General features: G+C 38.6%; 1 protein-coding gene across 1 annotated transcript in view; it reads right to left on the minus strand.

Annotated features, from left to right (window-relative positions):
- The window catches only part of LOC137992590 (tubulin polyglutamylase ttll6-like), a 23612-nt gene that overhangs the window by 1575 nt on the left and 2037 nt on the right, over positions 1-20000 (minus strand). The window contains exons 4-16 of the mRNA XM_068838003.1: positions 19065-19195; positions 18259-18367; positions 16284-16475; positions 15027-15112; positions 11471-11543; positions 10858-11010; positions 9048-9229; positions 7691-7768; positions 7291-7398; positions 5631-5808; positions 3926-4126; positions 1533-2338; positions 478-529 (exon numbers count right to left, since the gene is read on the minus strand). Of these exons, the coding sequence (XP_068694104.1) occupies positions 478-529; positions 1533-2338; positions 3926-4126; positions 5631-5808; positions 7291-7398; positions 7691-7768; positions 9048-9229; positions 10858-11010; positions 11471-11543; positions 15027-15112; positions 16284-16475; positions 18259-18367; positions 19065-19195 (2349 nt within the window). The remainder of the gene's footprint in view (positions 1-477; positions 530-1532; positions 2339-3925; positions 4127-5630; positions 5809-7290; positions 7399-7690; positions 7769-9047; positions 9230-10857; positions 11011-11470; positions 11544-15026; positions 15113-16283; positions 16476-18258; positions 18368-19064; positions 19196-20000) is intronic.

Genomic DNA, 20000 nt, shown 5'->3' on the forward strand with positions numbered 1-20000 from the left:
CGCCCTTAAGTATCAAGGATTTAAGAAAGTGTAGAAGATCATCAAAACGATGGTAAAGAGGACGATGAAAAAGACAACGTAGCGAGCAAAGATCAAAAAGCTTTTTTACCGAAGCAAGACCGTGTTTTTCAGAGTGAATGGCAGTCGAAATACACATGGCTTGCCTATGATGCCAACAAAAAGATCATGACCTGTAAGATCTGTCTCGAGGCAAACAAATCAAATGCATTTACAATATTGTCCAAGGCCCACCATTGCAAGAGCTCCAATTTGAATGTGCCTTGATGAAATGGACAGAAAAATCACGAAGGATTTTTTCCACCCTTGTCATGAAGCGACAGTAACTTTGTCCAACTTAAGCTCCTGCAGGGCCCCTATTTTTCAAGAAAGGGGGCCCTGGGACTCCCTAACACAAAATCCTGGTAAGAACACTGCAAATATTTAAATTATTTAGGCTTCAAAACCATTTGTACTTACTTTCAAACGCAAGGTGTTTGTAGCTCCGCGGGCTCTTTGAGCCTTCGTTGATCTGCGAAAAGAGAAGTTTCCTTTTTATGCAAAGAGTATGCCGGTTAAGGTGGCTCATACCAGTTTCAACAATTTGGAGGTGATGTCTTATTAGCAGGATGAACTCCACAACACTGTTAAACAAAACGGCAATGTTAAGGTACCAAATGAAAAGGCGATAATTTTTTTAACAAGATACACACGTTGATGTGACGTAATAGGTCACCATGACAACAAAAGAGCCATCTAAAGACGCCTACATTTGTCTCTTAACGTTTTTTTCCTAAAAAGGATCTCGGTGACCCCAAATTTTTATTTCTGGAAAGGCAATTTGCAGGATTAGATAAAACTCTCCAAAAATTAAGAAAAATTCTTGAACTGATTCAGAGCCACCTTACAATTTTCCAGTTGTTAAGGTGGCTTGTAACTTGGCGGAGACTTTGATCTGAACATGTAAACAAAAATCGAGGTAACCGATTTCGCTCTTTAAAAGCGTTTAAAGACAAATAATAGGGGATTTTTAGGTAGCTCCTTTGTTGCCATGGTGTCCAACACATCACATCATTGAGTGTGTGTTGTTAAGCAATTATTGGTGTCTCGTATGGTACCATAACTTTGCCGTTACATGACGCAGTTGGGTAGATTCAGTCCTTCCAAATGGTACAGCTTGTTGAAACTGGTTCGAGTCTCCTAAAGCCTGATTCTCATTAAACACAAACATCACAGGAAGATGCATAAATTTGTTTGCTAATTAGTATCTTTTGCCCTAACGAAAGATACTCACGATGAAGTCTCCACGGACTTTTTGTAGTAACTTGTAACTTATGCTCATGCTTGCATCTCTGAGGATAATGATAATGAACTTTATCAAAAGTGTCCAACTGTCAAGTCATCTCGCGCTGGGGTCATCGCTCTCACCACTGCGCTAGCGCAAGCCACAGCGTCCACTTAGGGCCCATATTCCTACTTTTATCTCTTTACCTAAGCTCACGAACATGTGGAGGCTTGACTTAGCTTAGTCTTACCTCAATAGGCCTGACGGTGAAGCACCGATCCTGTGAGTGGAGTTGGTCTGCTGTGGTTCTGTCTTAGAATCGGTTGGATTCGGTCTGTAACTCACGGGCGCTGGGCCCGATATAACAGATAAGTTCATTCCATTTTGAGGCTGTGGAGCCACCTTGAGAACGTTTGGGAACGTGTACATTGAACACAGGTACTGCTGAGCTTGCGCACTTGGTGTCATTCCACCAGGACTCGAGAGATTAGTCTGAGATCCTCCCACGAGATTCGCCGCCACCATGCGCGATCCACGGGCACCATTTCCTTGGACTGGATCGGCACTTGTTCTCAACCCTGAAGCGCTGAACGTCCGACGCCTAAGGATCACATTAGATTGATTGTCCATTCTAGGATCAATCACTCCATTGGCTAAATTACCGGTATCGATTCCCATGTATGACCCCGTTCTCCAGTCATATTCTGCGTTGCTTATGTTTCTTGTGTTTGCCGCAACTTTCCTTGAGCCATAGCGGTGTTTAGGTGGGCCCGTAGGAGCCGTGGGTATTATCCCCACTGACGCTAAGGCTCGACGATCGTTTCGTGTCATCGCTGGGGCCGCTTGATGCGAGTTCATGTTAATTACCGCTGACAGAGCTGTAGGTTGATAGGTCTGGAACCGAGACAAATGAGCAGCGCCTGTGTTGTTGCCAGTGGTTCCTGACAGTATTCCCATCGAGCCATATATGGAAGGATTTACCAAACTACTTCCAAGTTCCCGGCCAACCACAGGGCCGTTTCTCAATGCAGAATCTTTAGCATTGTTCTGGTCATGCTGAGTAACAGATAACGAAATACTGTTATTTACTGTCTGTAATCACTAAAACGTTCATTAAGTCAAAGTAGACCAAAGAAGAGTACTTAATTGCAGGAGTATAAGGTCACTTGAAACATATTTAAGAGGCACAGTACTTCCTAAATTTGCAAGCTAAAGCACTCTTTTCATGGAGTGAACTATATTTGTCTATTCCACGATGACTGAGAACGAACTTAGTTGCACAACAAATATACCATAAGAACATTCCACAAAGCTCTCGTTTTGATCGAGGCAAAATCATTCAAGGCTGAGGAATAGCAAGCTACACCCATCACTTTAATCACAGCAAAATGGTTGATCTTTTAAGGCCATTACTAGAAGGCCCCATATAAAGTTTGGAGCCTGAGGAAAGGTGAACCATGAGACTGGTTTGAAACGCACGCTCGCACAACTTCTGTCGCTTTGTTTGTGGGCACGCAATTAGTTTATCATTTCAGGACTTTTATTATTATTATTAAATCGCCGCCACCATGCGCGATTATGAAGTCTAAGCAGGTGATGGGTGTAGCTTATTATTAAGTCTAAGGAGGAACCCATGAATAGGAGCATCCTTATGCACTATATTCTTGATTCAAGCTCTGTGCATATCTTTCTATTCTTAAAACTAACCCTTCAGCGGGATCCCGCATTTACATCAATTTGCACAATTTGCATACATTGTTTGTGCTATTTTTGTATTCGTTTGACAATAACTTTATTCTGATTGGCCATTCTAAACAGTGCGTGCAGAACCGAAGAACTCGTGACAATCTAAAAATATGCGCAAAGGTTGACTCATAGGGCTTGTATGGGAGAGGCAAGCTCCTACTAATGGGCTCCTTGTCTGAGCATTTCTAACCTGTTCTAACAAGAAGGTTACAGTAAAGTTTAACGTTTTTTTTTTCAAGTCAGGGTAAATGCAGCAGGTTATCTTTACTCAAGGAGCAGCATTTGGGGGACACTTTGTGACGTTCATTAACAATTTGACCCGTAGCCCGCAGGGGCGCCGAATGGACTATTGGCCCGTGGCCCTTGAGGGCGAAGGGTCTAATTGTTTTAGTATCATCCAACTAGTCGTACAGACAGGCTATAATAAAGTTAGCAAATGCAAGTTAAAGAAATATTTATTTCGGAAATAAAACGAAAAAAAGTGTCACGCTGTTCGCTACTCGAGGACTATTAATTATAGTCTTCTAATAGTGTAGCCAATCAAAATGCAGGATTTGCATTAGTCCACTAGTTGGGTGATACTAAAACAATTAGACTCTTCGCCCTCAAGGGCCACGGGTCAATAACCCATTCAGCGCCCTTGCAGGCTACGGGTCTAATTGTTAAGTATTCCAAGAGGCGAGTGATGTCAAGCTGGGGAAAAGAGCAAGGGGACACTTCGTGACGTTTATTGAAATCCACCTGCATCTAATAACTTGAATTTCTGGGTATATCTGTTTGATAGATACACATCCATGTAGCCTGCGCGCTCGGCGACGGTGTTCATGCATGAATACCAGTTCCTTGGCTCATAGCACCAGACGGTATACGGTGTATGGGCTGGATTTAAGGACTCACCGAGTGGTGTAAGGAACAGTTTTTCTGTGGTCCCCCAGTTCCAGGCGTACAGTGTAGCAATTTGTACACAAACTCAACAACACCCAGTCCCCGTATGAGATTGTCCCGCTGAAGGAGACCGGTTATTCGCTCAAGTTCCTCTTCTTCAGAGATTGGTATTGGCTTTGTTGTGTCACATTGTTCCTGGCCAGCTCTTTTGCCCTAAAAGAAGTAATTCAATAGTCCTCTTCATCTTGGAGTTTTTAATATTTTACATAACCTGTGTGCTAACGTGAAGTTCCCCTCTTCTCGCAAGAGAGCAAAATTCGCATGTGAACACAGGGCAAGAGACTATGGCAGGAAAAGTACTAGTTTCAAATAAGAAATATACCAAATGGCGCATGCGCTTCTTGTAATTTTATGCAGCCCTTCACAATTACATGTTAAGATGGGAAGAGCTACACTGTACAAACTATAAACTTGGCCCTTTGAATCAGCGAAAAACAGAAGACTGGCCGAGTGGTTAGTGAGTTCAGACCATTTGATATCTTTTCTTGGGATATACTAAAATAAAAACAGTGGATAGCGTCGTTGAACGCACACACTGATTGGCTACTCAAACTCCGGATATCCTTTGCTATTCACCACCGAGCAATTCGCGCGTAATTTGCGCCCGAAAATGTTGTAATCTTTGCAGGAATAAATGAGTTTAAATCATCTTTTTGTGCTACACTATCTCACTGTTTTAGTATATACTAAAACAACTATTCACCTCAGTGTCGGTGGCTGGTGGTGGATATTTACCCCGCCACTTCCCGGCTCGGTAAATATCCACCACTAGCCACCTCCACTTCGGTGAATAGTTGCTAATTATGCACTGATTTTCGCTTTAACGGTGTATGTGGGAAGTAAAACGCCATGACATGAAAGAACGCCCTGTCTGCTGGTTAGCGTTGACGGTCTCCAAAACCGCTGATTTTGAACTGTTCACTCTGATGTTTAGTAGAGAACGACAAAGAAATGTATCGAAACAAAAAATGTGCAAAGAGGCACAGATGCAAACTAATGCTGTTTTGATTGATTTTCTTTATTTGTTGTTTCTTTAAATCGACATATTAAATGTAATCAGGTATAAATAGAGGTTCTTTACTTATACTGACTAATTTGTCTCAGGCACCTAAAAAAGGTCTCAGCCATCTCTCTTACGGACAAGGTGTCACTAGCCCATGCGCCAAGTTCGCGGTTATTTTTTGCTGTTTTTAAAAGAAACTAAACTGTGGTATACACTTTATTCCAAAATGGCTATGATTTTCGTATTCTTTTGTTTCCTTGCAAATTAGCCCTTGTTGCATCGGTCAAGGTTAAATAATCGTATAAATTTACAGCTTAAGAACGAGGCACCAAGGGCTAATGGGAATACTAAAATGACGGCCATTTTGGAATGAGGTGTATTCATGTAAGTGCAACCTCTTACAGCTTCGCATCTCACTTAAAAAGGTTGCTGATATATTTGAAGCAACCTTTTCTGTTTAACATCTCATGATGATGGTGACGATTTTCCATTTGACACCGACCATATCCGTCCTCCACAGAAAATCATATAAATACGGAGGTCCAAGCACGCGATGTTTGAGAAACCTTTAAAGTAAAAGGGAGTCCGCAAAAAGTCTTTAAGTCACGAACAAGCTTATTTCAGTACTGACAATTGCACCGAAGCACAGCATACCTCAAATTTGTTTTTACCAGCTTGAATCGTCTTTCTAACAGGCGGTCTCCTGGACCTGCGGCTATGAGGGCTCTCTGGTCTGAGACCATCCTTGGATCCCTTTGGTACTCTGCCACAGTTTTTGAGCCTTGCAGTTTCCTCCTCTTGTTGCTTAGCTATGATCTGTTCACGTTGAACTCTAAAACGAGGAAAATGCACCAGAAACAGTAAAAAATATATTCCCACCAAAATGAATACAAATTTTACTGCGAAGAAAAGCAAATGTTTGAAAATCGCTGTCTAAAAGCTATCAATTATAGCTATTAAGAATTCCTTACTTGGAGGAGATCATCACGTGATCATCACGTTAACATCAGTCATGATAACATTACGTCCAAGGCTCCTCACAACAGGGATATACTTTAAACAGGCGCGTAGCGTCCTATACGCAAATATGCACGTGCGTACTTGAAGTTACCAGAAAATTTTGAAATTTTAAGCAATTGTTTCTATTTTTAACTTTTACTTGTACGCAACCAAGATTTCCTTATGAAAACACCACTTTGATTAAATTCTAAAAACTAAAACAAAAGCTATACCATGTTCTTAACTAGTTTTGCATGGTACTTTTTTTTACACTAAGCAATGCAGTGTTGTTTGGTCAGCGTGCAACAAAAAGGCGAAGTTGCAAAGGAGGGACGTTCCAAGAACGTTCTTGACAAAGGAGCGGCGTTCTGAGAACGTTGTTGGCAATTCCAGTCAAGCTAGCGCAACCAAAACAATGTTTTCTTTGCGCCAAGGTTGCTCAAAATAAGGGCAAGACGCTTTGTTCTTTGCTTGTATTCACACAACTTTTTCGAACAAGAAATAAAGAACGCAGTATTTTTCGCTTAGTTTACTTAGGTTTCTAGATCATATGTACTTGTGCGTACTTGAAAAAATGACCACGCTATGCGCCTGACTTACACCAAAAAAACTAACCACACGTGGCTTGCCGAGAATAACAAGTGCTGTCGAATGTAATCGCTGGGTGAGACACAAGGTGTCTTTTCCCGGACAAAACGTTTGATGCTTATTAGTCTTCCTGGAAATCAGAGCGGAGGCCGTGTAGGAAGGTAAATGAGAATCAAAACTGCTGATACTTGGGTTTTCACGTAGGGTCGCTAACGGTTATCTTAGACCACAACGCAAACTTGGTGACCTACTCTTTATGAACAGTACGTGTGCTCTTGGACACTACACGGGGATAAGAGTTGTGGTACGGAGAGAGAGAGAGAAAAACTTTATTCACGTGTCTAGCCTTCTAGCGCTGGAGCACTAATCGGAGACACTGCAAACTGAAATCAGTGATACTGACGCAAATCAAATCAAATGTTGGTTTTTGAGGAGAGGGGAAAACCAGTGCCTGGAGAAAAACCTCTCAGAGCAGAGTAGAGAACTAACAAACTCAACCCACATATGATGCTGATTCTGGGAATGGAACCCAGGCCACAATGGTGGGAAGCAAGTGCTCTCAACACTGCCCCATCTCTGCACCCGGACTATACTGTTTATCGTCCTTCCCCCCCCCCCCCCCCCCCCCTTGAAAGGACTCACTCTTACGACTTCGACTTCGGCTCCCGACGCTGCTGACAAACAACTTTAATATCAAACTCGTAAAATCAAAAACATCTTCATTAACCTTGCGCATTCAATCCGTGCCTTAGAAGCTGCAGTCTCTTGGAACAAGGAACAGCTGTTCTCAAAGAAAACAGCGTACTTTTCTTCATTTCCTTCTGGATAGATACGCCTACAATGAGAATTAGATATGAATATACTTTAAATCCCGGCAGTCTACGGTAAGGAAATTAACTGTTAACAATGTTTTTGACACCTGAGAATACCTGAAAGCTGGAATAAACAAATACATCACCCAGAAAATGCTAGCGGCTAGTTAGTTCACATGAATAATGGCTAAATATTGCTATCCCGGACATCTCTAAACAGCAAACTAAGAGCAACCGTGACATAAACCCCACAAAAATGCTAAGAAAATAATACATTTTGACAAATGCCCATCAACAATTGCATCAAGTCATCACCTGTATTTCCCCAGATGAGAGTCTTCATACTTTTTCAGCCATTCAGTATAATGAAGCTGATTGTCGCCATCTTCCCTCCTTGAACATAAAGTGACAACCACAGATTACTCACTGATTCATACACAGTGTTCATAGCAATGCGCAGAAACTACTACACACTTAATGACTGGTCTCGAGGGAAACAGTTAATTTTGTTTCCAGAGAATCTCAATATTTTCCCGAGGCGCAGGCGAGGGAAACGTTGAAATTCGAGGGAAACAAAATTAACTGTGTCCCGAGGGAGCAGTTATTAAGTGATTTGTTATACAGCACGAAAAGAAAAACGTGCAATGGCAACACTAATGGCAGTCGTCGGTCAACATTCGCGGGTAACAGTGCACTGTTACCCTCTGACGTCATAGATTTTGCACTGTTGCCCGCTCAGATACTTTTGGCGGGAAACAGTTTTATTGTTAGATGTCATGTGACCTCGAAGTACCCAATGAGAGCGCGCGCTGTTGGGGGGGGGGGAATTCAGCTATATAACAAATGTACTTAAATGGAATCAAGCGTCTGTGGGAGGTGCGGGAGTGCAGAAAGCCATATTGCACCTCATTAATTACACTGTACGTCTAATACGAGTGAAAAGCATTGAAGACTCTTTCTGATAACAGAATGTTGAACATAAAGTAATGGAACGGTGTTGAAGTAAACTAACCAAGAAAATGTGATTAATCTCATTTGTAACAACATTTTTAAGTTAAAAAGTAACTCAGCACTTTTGTGGAAATAGACCTTATTCATAAATGGCGGTCACATTTATAATTCTTTTGTCCACATGCACATTAGCCTACCAAGCCTCATTTTAGAGCAAGAATTCTTTTCAATTCACTGTATGGTATCGAGGCTTGGTAGGCTAATTTGCACTTCGACAAAAGAATTATATATTGACCGCCATTTATGAATAAGGTCTATACGGCAATGCCACCAAAGTGTTGACGCAAATCATACATTCACTGAAGCTTCCCTGAAGCGCAGAATTATTGGGTTCTGTTCAGGAATTAAAAATGAACCTCCCTCCCCTCCCTTCCAAGTGTATCTGTTACGGGTTAATCTTTTGATATTAAACCTATCAAAAGTGAGAGAAACCTTTTTACAAGGAATATATGAAAGGACTATTGCTTCCACCGAAGATCACCCCTGATAGACACACTTGTAAGAGCGTTGAAACGTTGGATGTTAAATTGTAACTTGGTAAGTTACATGCACAATTCTTCAAATCAGAGTAGCATCAAACTACGTCTTAGTGACAACACTCTCTCGAAAAAAAATTGAAGTAGTACAATACTACTGACATGGACATCTCGAAAAATATTACCTGCTTTCCCTAGGTCTTTGTTTTTGTAAAAGTCTATCCCGTACTCTCTTTTTGTCTTCTTCAAGAATCTTGCGGCGATCGCAAGCACCAAAGTTTAAGAGATTAAGAGCATCAAGCATTAGGCCATCCTTGATTTCCTTGTCAAGACGAGAGTCAGTTGTAAAACTTGGAGAGTGGTTGACCTAACAATCAATGCAAATATTTAAGACAACGACGTCCAACTGACAAGACACTAGTCAAAATTCCTGCAACTTGGCAAACCCCTTCTTTTCCCCCTTTTCCTATTGTTATTATCACCTGTCTTAAGAAAATTGTGATATCAATTAACAAATAAATTAGTATAAATAAAGACTGGGTTTCCAAAAAACACACAAGGTCGACAGTTTTCTCTTGACACAATAAGACAATACACTGTTTTCAAAGGGGCCATTTGGAATACTACATTGTATAACCACACACAGAAAGGCAACCATGCATTGTCTATAAACCACTGAATTACATGTATGTGTGGTTTTTGTTACTGTCCTCATCTTTTGACCAAGAAGACCATCAAGGAATTGATCATGGAAAACAACTTCAGCTGTTTAGGATGGTATTTCAATGGATGAGTTGAGCAATCTTTTCTTAAGTGAGTAGTGTCTATCATTTTTTCCTATTTTGTAAATTCAGATATTCTAAAAGAGCCCCTCCACCACTAAGATCTAAGAAAGTGATAAACATACAGCTTCGTGTATCCTCAAATACAGTGGTATGTGATATAAAGTACATTTGTAACAACAAAAACATGCGCAAGCCAAAACTGTAAAACAATTAAATTACTTCAACTGACAATCTAAATTGTCACTCAGTGATCTTTGAACTGGAAATTTCCAGAAACGGAACAGCACTCAGACAACAAAATTAAGCTACTGAATCCTTGCGTCAGCTAAAAAGGTCTAAAAAGCATGCCAAACTTACAGCCAATCAAGAATAGGATGTTTATTTTCATTATGTCAATGTAGGTTATACAAAGAATTGATAAAAAGGAGAGAGGAAAGGGCAAAAAATAGCAGAACTAACACCATGCCCTAATGATTAAAAAAATCATCAAACTTTTGAAACGTGAAAACAATGGAGTAAACAAAAACAAAAAAATATAAATAGGAAACAAAGATACATCAAGTATACAACATTAAGGAAATAGGTATCTAAATAACACTTGCATGCATAACCTAAGGACTATGAAAAGGAAAAGAGGACTACATTTATAAAATTAATACAATGTATCTTTAAGTATGTGTATCAAGAACAATCCAGATATTTCAATTTAATATCGTGCAAGGTACTGTTTGAAAAGAGCATTCTTGAAAACCTTTATTGAAGGATCAGAATGGATAAAAAGAGTTAGATCGTTCCAAAAGTACCGACCAATAACCGTTGCACAGAATTTTCTAATATTTGTTAGAGAAAAGGGGACGTACACATGTACATGTAGAGTTGGTCAGAAGAGGCATATATTATTTACGAGTAGTATAGCTTCATTGCTCTGATAATAGTGGTAATATGAAATTGGAGGATTTAGCATCACATAACTGATCAAAAAAGAAACAGACATTAGTATATAAACAATCAAAAATCAAAAACAAATTCAGAACCAAGTGTGACTTGCTAAAATTAATGTTTTCCTGCACTTGGAGTCAGTAAATTTCTATTTACGTGTACTTTGAAGTCACTTGATCCCACAATTGCTTGTCTGCATGTGTTATGGCACTTAATTGAAAACAATTCAATACATAAACTACATAAATTATTATTATTTCCAAAATTATACCTCCAAAACCCATGCTTTCAACTTCTTATCCAGGAGAATATCAAAGCCTAGGATTTCAAAACAGGCACTTCCTTTGTTATGATTGGGAAAACAGGTTCTGTAGTTGTGTTTCAGGATGGGATGAGCAGTAATCAGGGTTTTGATGATAGCATCCTAGGAAAGGAAACAAATTACATCCACTTATCCAAAAAGTTAAAAAAGTAGCAAAGAATTTAAATCGTAAAAAACACATGCACTGTAGAAGGAATTTTGGGTACTGAAATCACTAAATGAAAGAATATGCATTTAGAACAACACTCTTTGTTACCAACGAAGTCAGGACTTTAACTGGGTTTAAACTCGTGACTTCGCGATTCCAGTGCAACGATTTAACCAACTGAGCTTATAATGAAGCCACTGATGTTGGGAGCTGGTCATTTGTGTGTTCAAACACCGCTGAAGTCCTGAATTTGGGGTTACAAGAACAGAATCAGAAAACTGGGGATGATTCTGAACAAAAATTCAAAATTTCTCAACAGTGCTCACATGGGTGGACAAGCTAGCAAAAAAATGTTTGAAGAGCTAGGATGTGGTTGGTATTAATAACTAGTTTAGAGATTTGCTAATAAATTACCTCTATTGAATTCCAGATTTCTTTAACATCATAGCCGTTGTCTTTAAACCACTTATTCATTGTTGTGATTCGTCTAAAAAAGATGAATAAGTAACAATTATCCTGTGAAAGCGTGTGTTATATCACCTGATACTTAGCCGACGAGGCCATACTAAGGCCAAGTTGGCTAAAATCAGGCGATATTCCGCAAGATTGAGCAGGATAATTACTGTTTTATTATTCAACACATTAATGACAAAGCACAATTTTCTACGTTTATTGGAACAACAAGCTGGAAAAACTCCCTTTTTTCTCCGTGACACACAAAGCACGTACCGGTATATGGGCAATTCCACATGAGTGGTGTCAAAATCCAGATTTTTGAAAAGAGGTTGCACATGAAATTATACCCTGTTCTACATTGTGGACAAGTTAAAGTACTCAGAAAAATAAATTTCTACTCCCTTGTAACAACCATGTATTCAGGGGGGTCCCCAAAGTAATTCTTTATTTTCTTACAGCGAACAAGAGGCAAGTAGTAAAATTTTTTCACTTAATTCCTGTATCAAACATGGAAAATATAAGGGACTTCAAAAGTCCCCACTGGAGTTAATACATAGGTGATATAAACTTCTCCCTGAACTTTTTTAAAAAGTAGATATACCGGTAACAAAAACAAGTTTTGTGGCGGACGTTACGTAACATCCGCAACGTTTTAACAATCTTTTTTCTTTTCTAAAATAACTACATGAAAGATTTTAAAACCATTTTTGTCACACAGCTAGATATCCAATAGAAACACTTTGGTAAAGAGAAATCTCTGGTAAACAACAACATTTTTGAAATAACGGCAGCAAAACATTGTTCTGGACATTATGTCGCTGACGTTACACTTCCTAAAGTTGAGTAAAAACATTTTGAAATGGTTCTTAAACTTGAAAAACCATTACACCACAAGACCATAATGTCCTTCTAGATTTGCTCTAGTTTCACGTAACAAACATTTTAACAAAGACAGCCGCTTTCAAGTGGGTTGTAAACTCTTCTAAAATTTCAACAATAGAAGAGGTTCTGCCATTCTGATGAACATAGACATTTTTAACACTTATTAAACCTTTTTAGGTTTCCTATTACTTTCAAGAGTGTTTTTTACAGCTAGTAACTCTGGACTTTCAAATGGTCCATTGATAAAGTGAGGAACTACAACAGAAGTAGAAAAAATGTTTGAAAAGTGGACCTTTTTGTTTTCCCTTATCTTGGCCAATAAATTATAAGTAATTGTGCCAACTCTGTAAAGAAACCTTGAATTTAACAAAACTGCCATTTTTTACTATTTTCTGGCAAAAGAAGTTATTATTGTGACATAAGTTTCCAGGCATGTTGTGTCCCCTAAATTGTGCTGTGATATTTCAGGGGTTTTACATGAAGTGCCAATCAGTTTCATTTATAATAACATGAAAGATTTGCTTATCTTGCCTTACATGACTGACAACCATACAGAAAAGCCCATTTGTCTTCTATACTTGGCAAAGATCCACACAGCGTAACATCCGTAATGTTGGTTGTAACCTCCAAGAATGTTAAATTTCAAGTACTCTTGCAAAATTGTGAATGTCAGTTACTTGAAATCAGCCTTTTGGGTCACACAACCACTAAACTGCATATATGTGGAAAAGTTCATACAAAATCCCCTGATACTTCACAGGAATTTTGAACAAAAACTGATGCGCTCAATTTTGTGGTTGTTTTTTTATGTAACGTCCGAATCAGTGGTTTTTGCTCTACATCTCTAATAGCAAACGGTCAATTGGGAAAATTGTACAGTCCACTTTACATGTCAGTAGGTACAAACATGTTCATAAATGGAAAACTGGACAACTCCTTTTTATCCTTTGTATGCGCGAAATTAAAGTTTCAAAATTGAGTCTGAATGTACCAGTAACGTCCGCGACGGTGGAATTGCCCATATTGCAGCATATCTGTTGAGTACGCATCAGGAATATTGAGCGTGCTATGACCTTTGGACATTGTCACAATGTGTTGAATAATAATTATAATTGATATTATATAGCATACATGTACATGTAATTTGGGATTGCTTTCTTTGGTATCAGTGAACACTACATTTTGGGAATAAACAAATGTAAATAGTTCAGCATGATGGCTAACTCAACAAACTGTAGGATTAGGAAGAGAAATTATGTGTAGCATAATGCTAAAAAAACTTAGTCTACTTATCAAACATGACATGACATTTTTGCCCTCTGCAGGTTAAAAGTTTTGGAAGCATCTTTGTGCGACTAGACTTCAATATTAGCAGACTTCATCACAGATGAAGAAATTTGTTATCATCGCATGAAGGATGTTGCTTACACAGTTTAATGGTCATCTACGCGTAAAGAATAAAGAATGAAATTTAACAGTTGAACCAAGTTGGACGTAGATTCAGTTGGGGAACTGGTGACGACTAGTGGTTTTCGCTGGTGAAAAACATCTTTGCGACAGGTTGGTACAAAGCCATATTAAATATCCTGGAAACTATTGGACAAACAATATATTACTAACATTATCACCAATGGACAGGGAGCTACATAAATTTTGTTTTTGGTTACCCGAATCGGTTGAGAAAGTGGGTAGGTTTTAAATTTGTTTTATTTGATCAAACTTACATTTTAAAACCCTCAAGAAACAGGAATGTTTGCGAACCCCCCCCCCCCCCCCCCTCCACTTCAGAAAATGGTCTCTTTTACACCCCACCATCCCTCATACAGTAATTTCTGTGACCCTCTGTGGAGGGACTATGGATATTTTCTGGAACCACACATTGGAAATGCGAGGTTTCGAAAATGTTGTGGGGGATTGGCATTTCCTCGCTGATGTTCTTCCCCCCCTCCTCCCCCTTGGATTGCTTTTTGTGCGGCCATTTGAATTCAAACGATCACTCGAAAGTCAACCCCATTGTAAAGAAATTATCTTCTAAAATTCACCAAACTGCCTGCTACGAAGGCAATTTCAACCCTTTTGGCCCCAGCAATTTATCCCTAACTTTTTAACTTGTGAAGACATGCTTCATCCTATAATATTACATTACCTTCACCATGTATGAGATGAATCATATACTCATAGCTTTACTTGATTACCTTCACCACTTACAAGTAGGGTTTGGACAGGTTAAAAACTGTATTAATTAATTAATAGTGCAATAATTGAGTACTACATGTATACAAATTTTACGCCATGCAAACAAACTGTAACATGATATAATGAACCAGACATCTGAGCTCCTGTTTAAAGTGAGCACCCCAACACACACTGGTACACATGTTTCCAATTAAAAAGGACTAGTGAGGAAAACATGGTTTATTTCCATGTCATTTAAGTTCTTCTTTATTTCTTGTTTGCCCCATTTTTAAAAAGGTGCACTGAAGAGAAAATCTTTACCTTATTAAAAATAACCTTATATAGATAAATAGATACCAATGAACATGTTGATCTATACATGGATTATAGACAGATAAGGAGACAACCAATATCAACTTTATCATTATTATTATTTTTATTATTATCAAATAAATACCTTTTGCTTCCAGTCTCCTCATCTCTTATGAAATCCTTACTGTGTTTGTTAACAGCATAGTTTGTTAGATGCATGCAGATGTCATCCTGCAAATTTATTAAGCCAAACAATTAAACTTGCTTATAATACGCTATTAATTTCCTATTAATAGGTGCGGCCACTAACACAGAGCACTTTAATACCAGAGGAAACTTCATTTAGTGAGTGTGACCGACATTTCCCAAGGTACTGTAAATTTCCTGTGTTAAACCATGCATTTACACCGAAAGAGCCCCCAATCAATGAGTAAAATCGTCCAGTATTAGCCAGAGTAAAATCTATAAGTCTCACTCTCAGGTGAAGGATTAAATTACCCATGGTTACCTCAAAAGGATCAGACAAAGCACACATGACATTTAACATGGTAAGTTGCAAATTTATGGTGCTTTGATGCCCAAGGTACAAGAGCCAATCATGACACTCCATTTGACGTTCAACACAAAACCACACATTAAACAAACTTGTCATGCCATTGCGGGAATTATCCAAGATATGGACCTACTCCTGTCAATGTAGTAAGTGTCAAGTTAGCATGTTATTTTCAGGTCTCCACAAGCTTACTCTTTTCTCAAATGGAACCTTGGATCTCTAAGCGGTATCTTGCAGTGACAATGCTGGCACAATTAAACTACTGATGAATTGGAAAGTACAATGTATAGCTCTTTTCCTGTCACCCACCAACCTCTCAAACCAAACCTGTGGGCAACGAAGAGTCCACACAACTCAACACATGTGAGTTAAGTTCCTCTTACAATGTATTACCTAGTCTTTGTGGAAGTAAATTATAGCTCTTTTCCTGTCACCCACCAACCTCTCAAACCAAACCTGTGGGCAATGAAGAGTCCACACAACTCAACACATGTGCGCTTAAGTTCCTCTTACAATGTATTACCTAGTCTTTGTGGAAGTAAATTAACATAGTAGCTTTGTTCTTACTGGTAGCAAGCAACCACCACCTTTGAACTCTTCTTTGTATTAATTTGCATAAAGAAGAAAGGGCAAACTCCTGTCCTCGACATGATAACAACAAACAATAAATACCTGAGGCACTCTACGTAACTGAAATACATGTAAGCAGTGGTTTCAATTTCCCACAACTGAATTATGAGACAATGTTTAGCAAATGACTTCTGTGTGACCACTGGTTAAGGTGCTATGTACTAAAACCCAAGTGATATTCGCTACTGGAAGAACTAGCATGGGAATAGTAATACTAACCAAGTTGCTGTTGCTTGGATCCACATACTTCATAGTCGCAAATCTTCCCAATCCATCATCATAAACAAATATGCGAAGAGGATCACAAGATGTCACCAAAACATACACCCTCAAGTCAAACTTGAACCCATCAATGAGAAATGGCTTGGAAACATACTGTTGACAAACCATGTGCTCTCCAGGCTTCACATCCTGCAGATCAAACAAACAAACAAAATTGTCTAATAACTCATAATTATGCCAGTTCCAAATCAAAAGGAAATAAAATTAAAACATCATTTCAAAGTGAATCATCATTGTCATCCTCATCATCATAATTAAGTGAACATCCTTGTCATCATCAAATAAATCTCTAATGTTTGGTAGTTCTCAAACTGATAAAAATGTTGAAAAAAAATTACCTACGGTAGTTTTAAAAAAAAAACCTACTATTGTAGTTAAAAAAAAAAACTAACTGAAATGAAAAATTGACTGCAACAGCGACATATAAGGGAGATTAAGCAAGGATTAAGATGGCGGCTACAAGAATGCCACATACAGTAACAATAGGTTTAATTAGCATTTGAAACAATAGCTCTGCACGCCCTGCATTTTGATAGAATCATTTCTTTGATGTTCTTGTCTTGACAATGGTGTGACATGATTCAATTTGAGGTCATGTGGAGGGCACAAGCACCTGACAATGACTTTTCAATTTTCTCTCTAAACATCCACACAGTCTAATCAAATGAAACCATGTTGTCTCGCAGTGATGAGTGCAAATTTCTATTGTGTTGAGAAGCCTGAAAAATTTTCAGGACTTCAACGGGATTTGAACCCGCGACCTCGCGATACCGGTGCAATGCTCTAACCAACTGAGCTATGAAGCCACTGACGTTGGGAGCCGGTCACTTCTGAGCCCACAACCTCCCGTGACAAGTAATTATGAGTGAAAGATATATATATGAAATACATCATATATTGCCCTGCGGGTATGAAATAAAATGAAACCATGTTGTCTCGCATCATATATATATGATGTATTTCATATATATATCTTTCATCCACACAGTCTGTTCTCACCAATTTTATTATTGGAATGTGGACTTACACTTTCCATACTGAGCTCCTTGGAGTGATCGCAAAATTATCACAGTAACAGGAAACAATGTTTTTGCACAACGTTCTCGTAACCATCGTCATCATCCTTGCTTAAGGTCTCTATTCTAGGTTTGCATCCATGTGATAAGACGGCCATGTTGGTGTACAAAACAATATAAAATGGCTCCACAAGTTTTTGAGTACTATTAGAGTCAAATTTCCAAAGGCCACTTTTAATTACATTGTTCTGAACACTGGTCAACATGGATGCCGTGACATCAGATGCAAACCATCATTATTGACTGATGCGTTGACAAACTGAGCGGAAACTTGTCATCCTCTGTGACAAGAGACTATGGAAGGCTTCCCTTTCAGTTGATAAAATATCCATTACTGTCACCAGCAACAGTTCTTCACAGAACTACCAGTAATCTCACTTCATCGACAGAATGAGTGCAGATTGTTATTGGAAGTGCGGTTTATTGATGAAAGGGTGAAATGATTCTCCCACTTATCTGAAGAATTTAATTAGGAATAACGTCTCTTATTGACACCTGTAAATTCAGGCGGCCTCAATGAGATTCTAACCTATTCTACAACTTGAACTTTAAATATAATATTTAATTCATTGGGTCCTTTCGCAGGAACACATGAGCCCAACAAAATTGACTGAGTACATGTCACTTCATTGCTCAGTCGGTAGTCTTAGCATTGCACTAGCATCACAGAGGTCATAGGTTTGAATCCCATTGAACCCACCTGAATTTTTCAGGTGTCTATAACAGACAATACTGCTTAATTATTGTCTAGATCAGTGCAGGAATCACTTCTCTCTTTACTTCATCAAATTTTGGTATGTTTCTTTACCTACTTTACTTTGAATTTGCCTCTTTACCTTGGGACTTTTTGTAAGAAAAATCCCCTTTCCTTGACTACCACTATCTGGTTTAAGAATAAATGTTTTGTTCTTTTTCTGTCTGCAGTAAGCCTGAAATTCTCCATAGCTACAAAAGAAATAAAAGAAAATCAAGGGATTATTATGATCACTGTTTAAGCCACCACTTCCAAGCACAATGATTACCCAGTGCCTCACAAACACCACACTTGTATGGTTGTATATGGCAAATTGCTTCAACTACGGCATGGAAATTGATTTATATTATTACCAATAACATTAAGTCCCGCAGTGTGGCAAATACAAGTTGCTACTGTACAGGATCCATGTGTATGTACAGCTGTAAGCACCCTTTATACAGCTTCAGCACAGGAAACTCTCACAAAAGGGTTTTTAAAAATACACGTAGGACATTTACATCTATACCACCATTTCCAGGAGAGCTCTGCAGACGGGAGGCAAAAATCCGACCTTGAGGTCTGGTGTAGCCCGGTGTAGCCTGGTGTAGGTCCATTGCAGTATAAATACTTATCATAAACCAGACCATAACAGAGCCAAATATATGCTTTAAATTTCCAAAACGTTTAAGAAGATTTTAGGATAATACTGAACTGTCCAAAAAAAATAGGACCCTGGGAAAATATTTTGCATTTGAGTTGTTCTAAAAACAAAGTAAAATTGCAAACTATAACTCCCCTGAACCTTGACCCAGAGTGTTAGCTTGCTCTTATACAACACCAAAACAATCTGTTCTCTCGTTAGAAGGTTTCTATCATAATTATTATCACTTAAATTCACAAACTCACTCTGCTGGCAGACACCAGGTTTTTGGAAACACAGCATAATCCTTTGGAAACTGCTTCCAAAGACGGTTCATATTTCTGGCCAATAGATCTTTCCGGCATATCTCACTCATACCAGGAAAATGGTTGATTTTCTGTTTTGAAAGACAAAGTTCCTTCTTTACTTAAAGTTACTTCCAACCTTCGCAAGTGTCCTTCAGAAAAAAATTCCTAAAAACGTGTGCTTAAGTTTCAATAAAATCCTAACAAACTATACATCAGAAGAAAGCTTAATACTTTTTAGTTTGCGATGAACATATAGTTTAAATGTGTTTTCCTTTTAGCTTAAACGTCAGGAAATTCTGATATTCAAAATATTTTTACTGTGGGGTCCATTTACGCAACACATCTCGAATACTCTTAGCTACTCCAACCTTAAATGCGGATATCGAGACAACCAATCAGAATATTGAAAAAGCCTGACACACATCTGTTGAATAACACTGTGCAGTCGTCCTGTGGTATCCGATACCTGATAAATTCAACAGAAGAATCCTCGATGGTTTCACGTCTTACCGGCTCCTGACGCTTACTAAAAGAAAAACTGGCTTAAACTATATTTTTATCTTAAACTACATTTATTAAGCTTTCTTCTGATGTATAGTTTAACACTGTGTAGTTTGTTAGGATCTTATTGAAACTAGTGCGCGAATGAATTTTTCCCCGAACGACACCCGCGAAGGTGGGAAGTAACTTAAAGTGATGAAACAGAACGATAGGAAGTTATGAAGTACTGTAGGAGGACTTTAAATTACTGCGGGATCAAATAAATTAGTGTTTCTTGCCATAAACAATATCCAATTTTAATTAATGACATACCTATTTGATATAAAACAGTTTATGAGCAATGTGGCTTTTGATTATTTAAAGCCCTGGGGCCAGTTCCTGAAAGGTGTCAGT

Source organism: Montipora foliosa, chromosome 2, assembly GCF_036669935.1.
Source record: "Montipora foliosa isolate CH-2021 chromosome 2, ASM3666993v2, whole genome shotgun sequence".
Taxonomy (NCBI): domain Eukaryota; kingdom Metazoa; phylum Cnidaria; class Anthozoa; order Scleractinia; family Acroporidae; genus Montipora; species Montipora foliosa.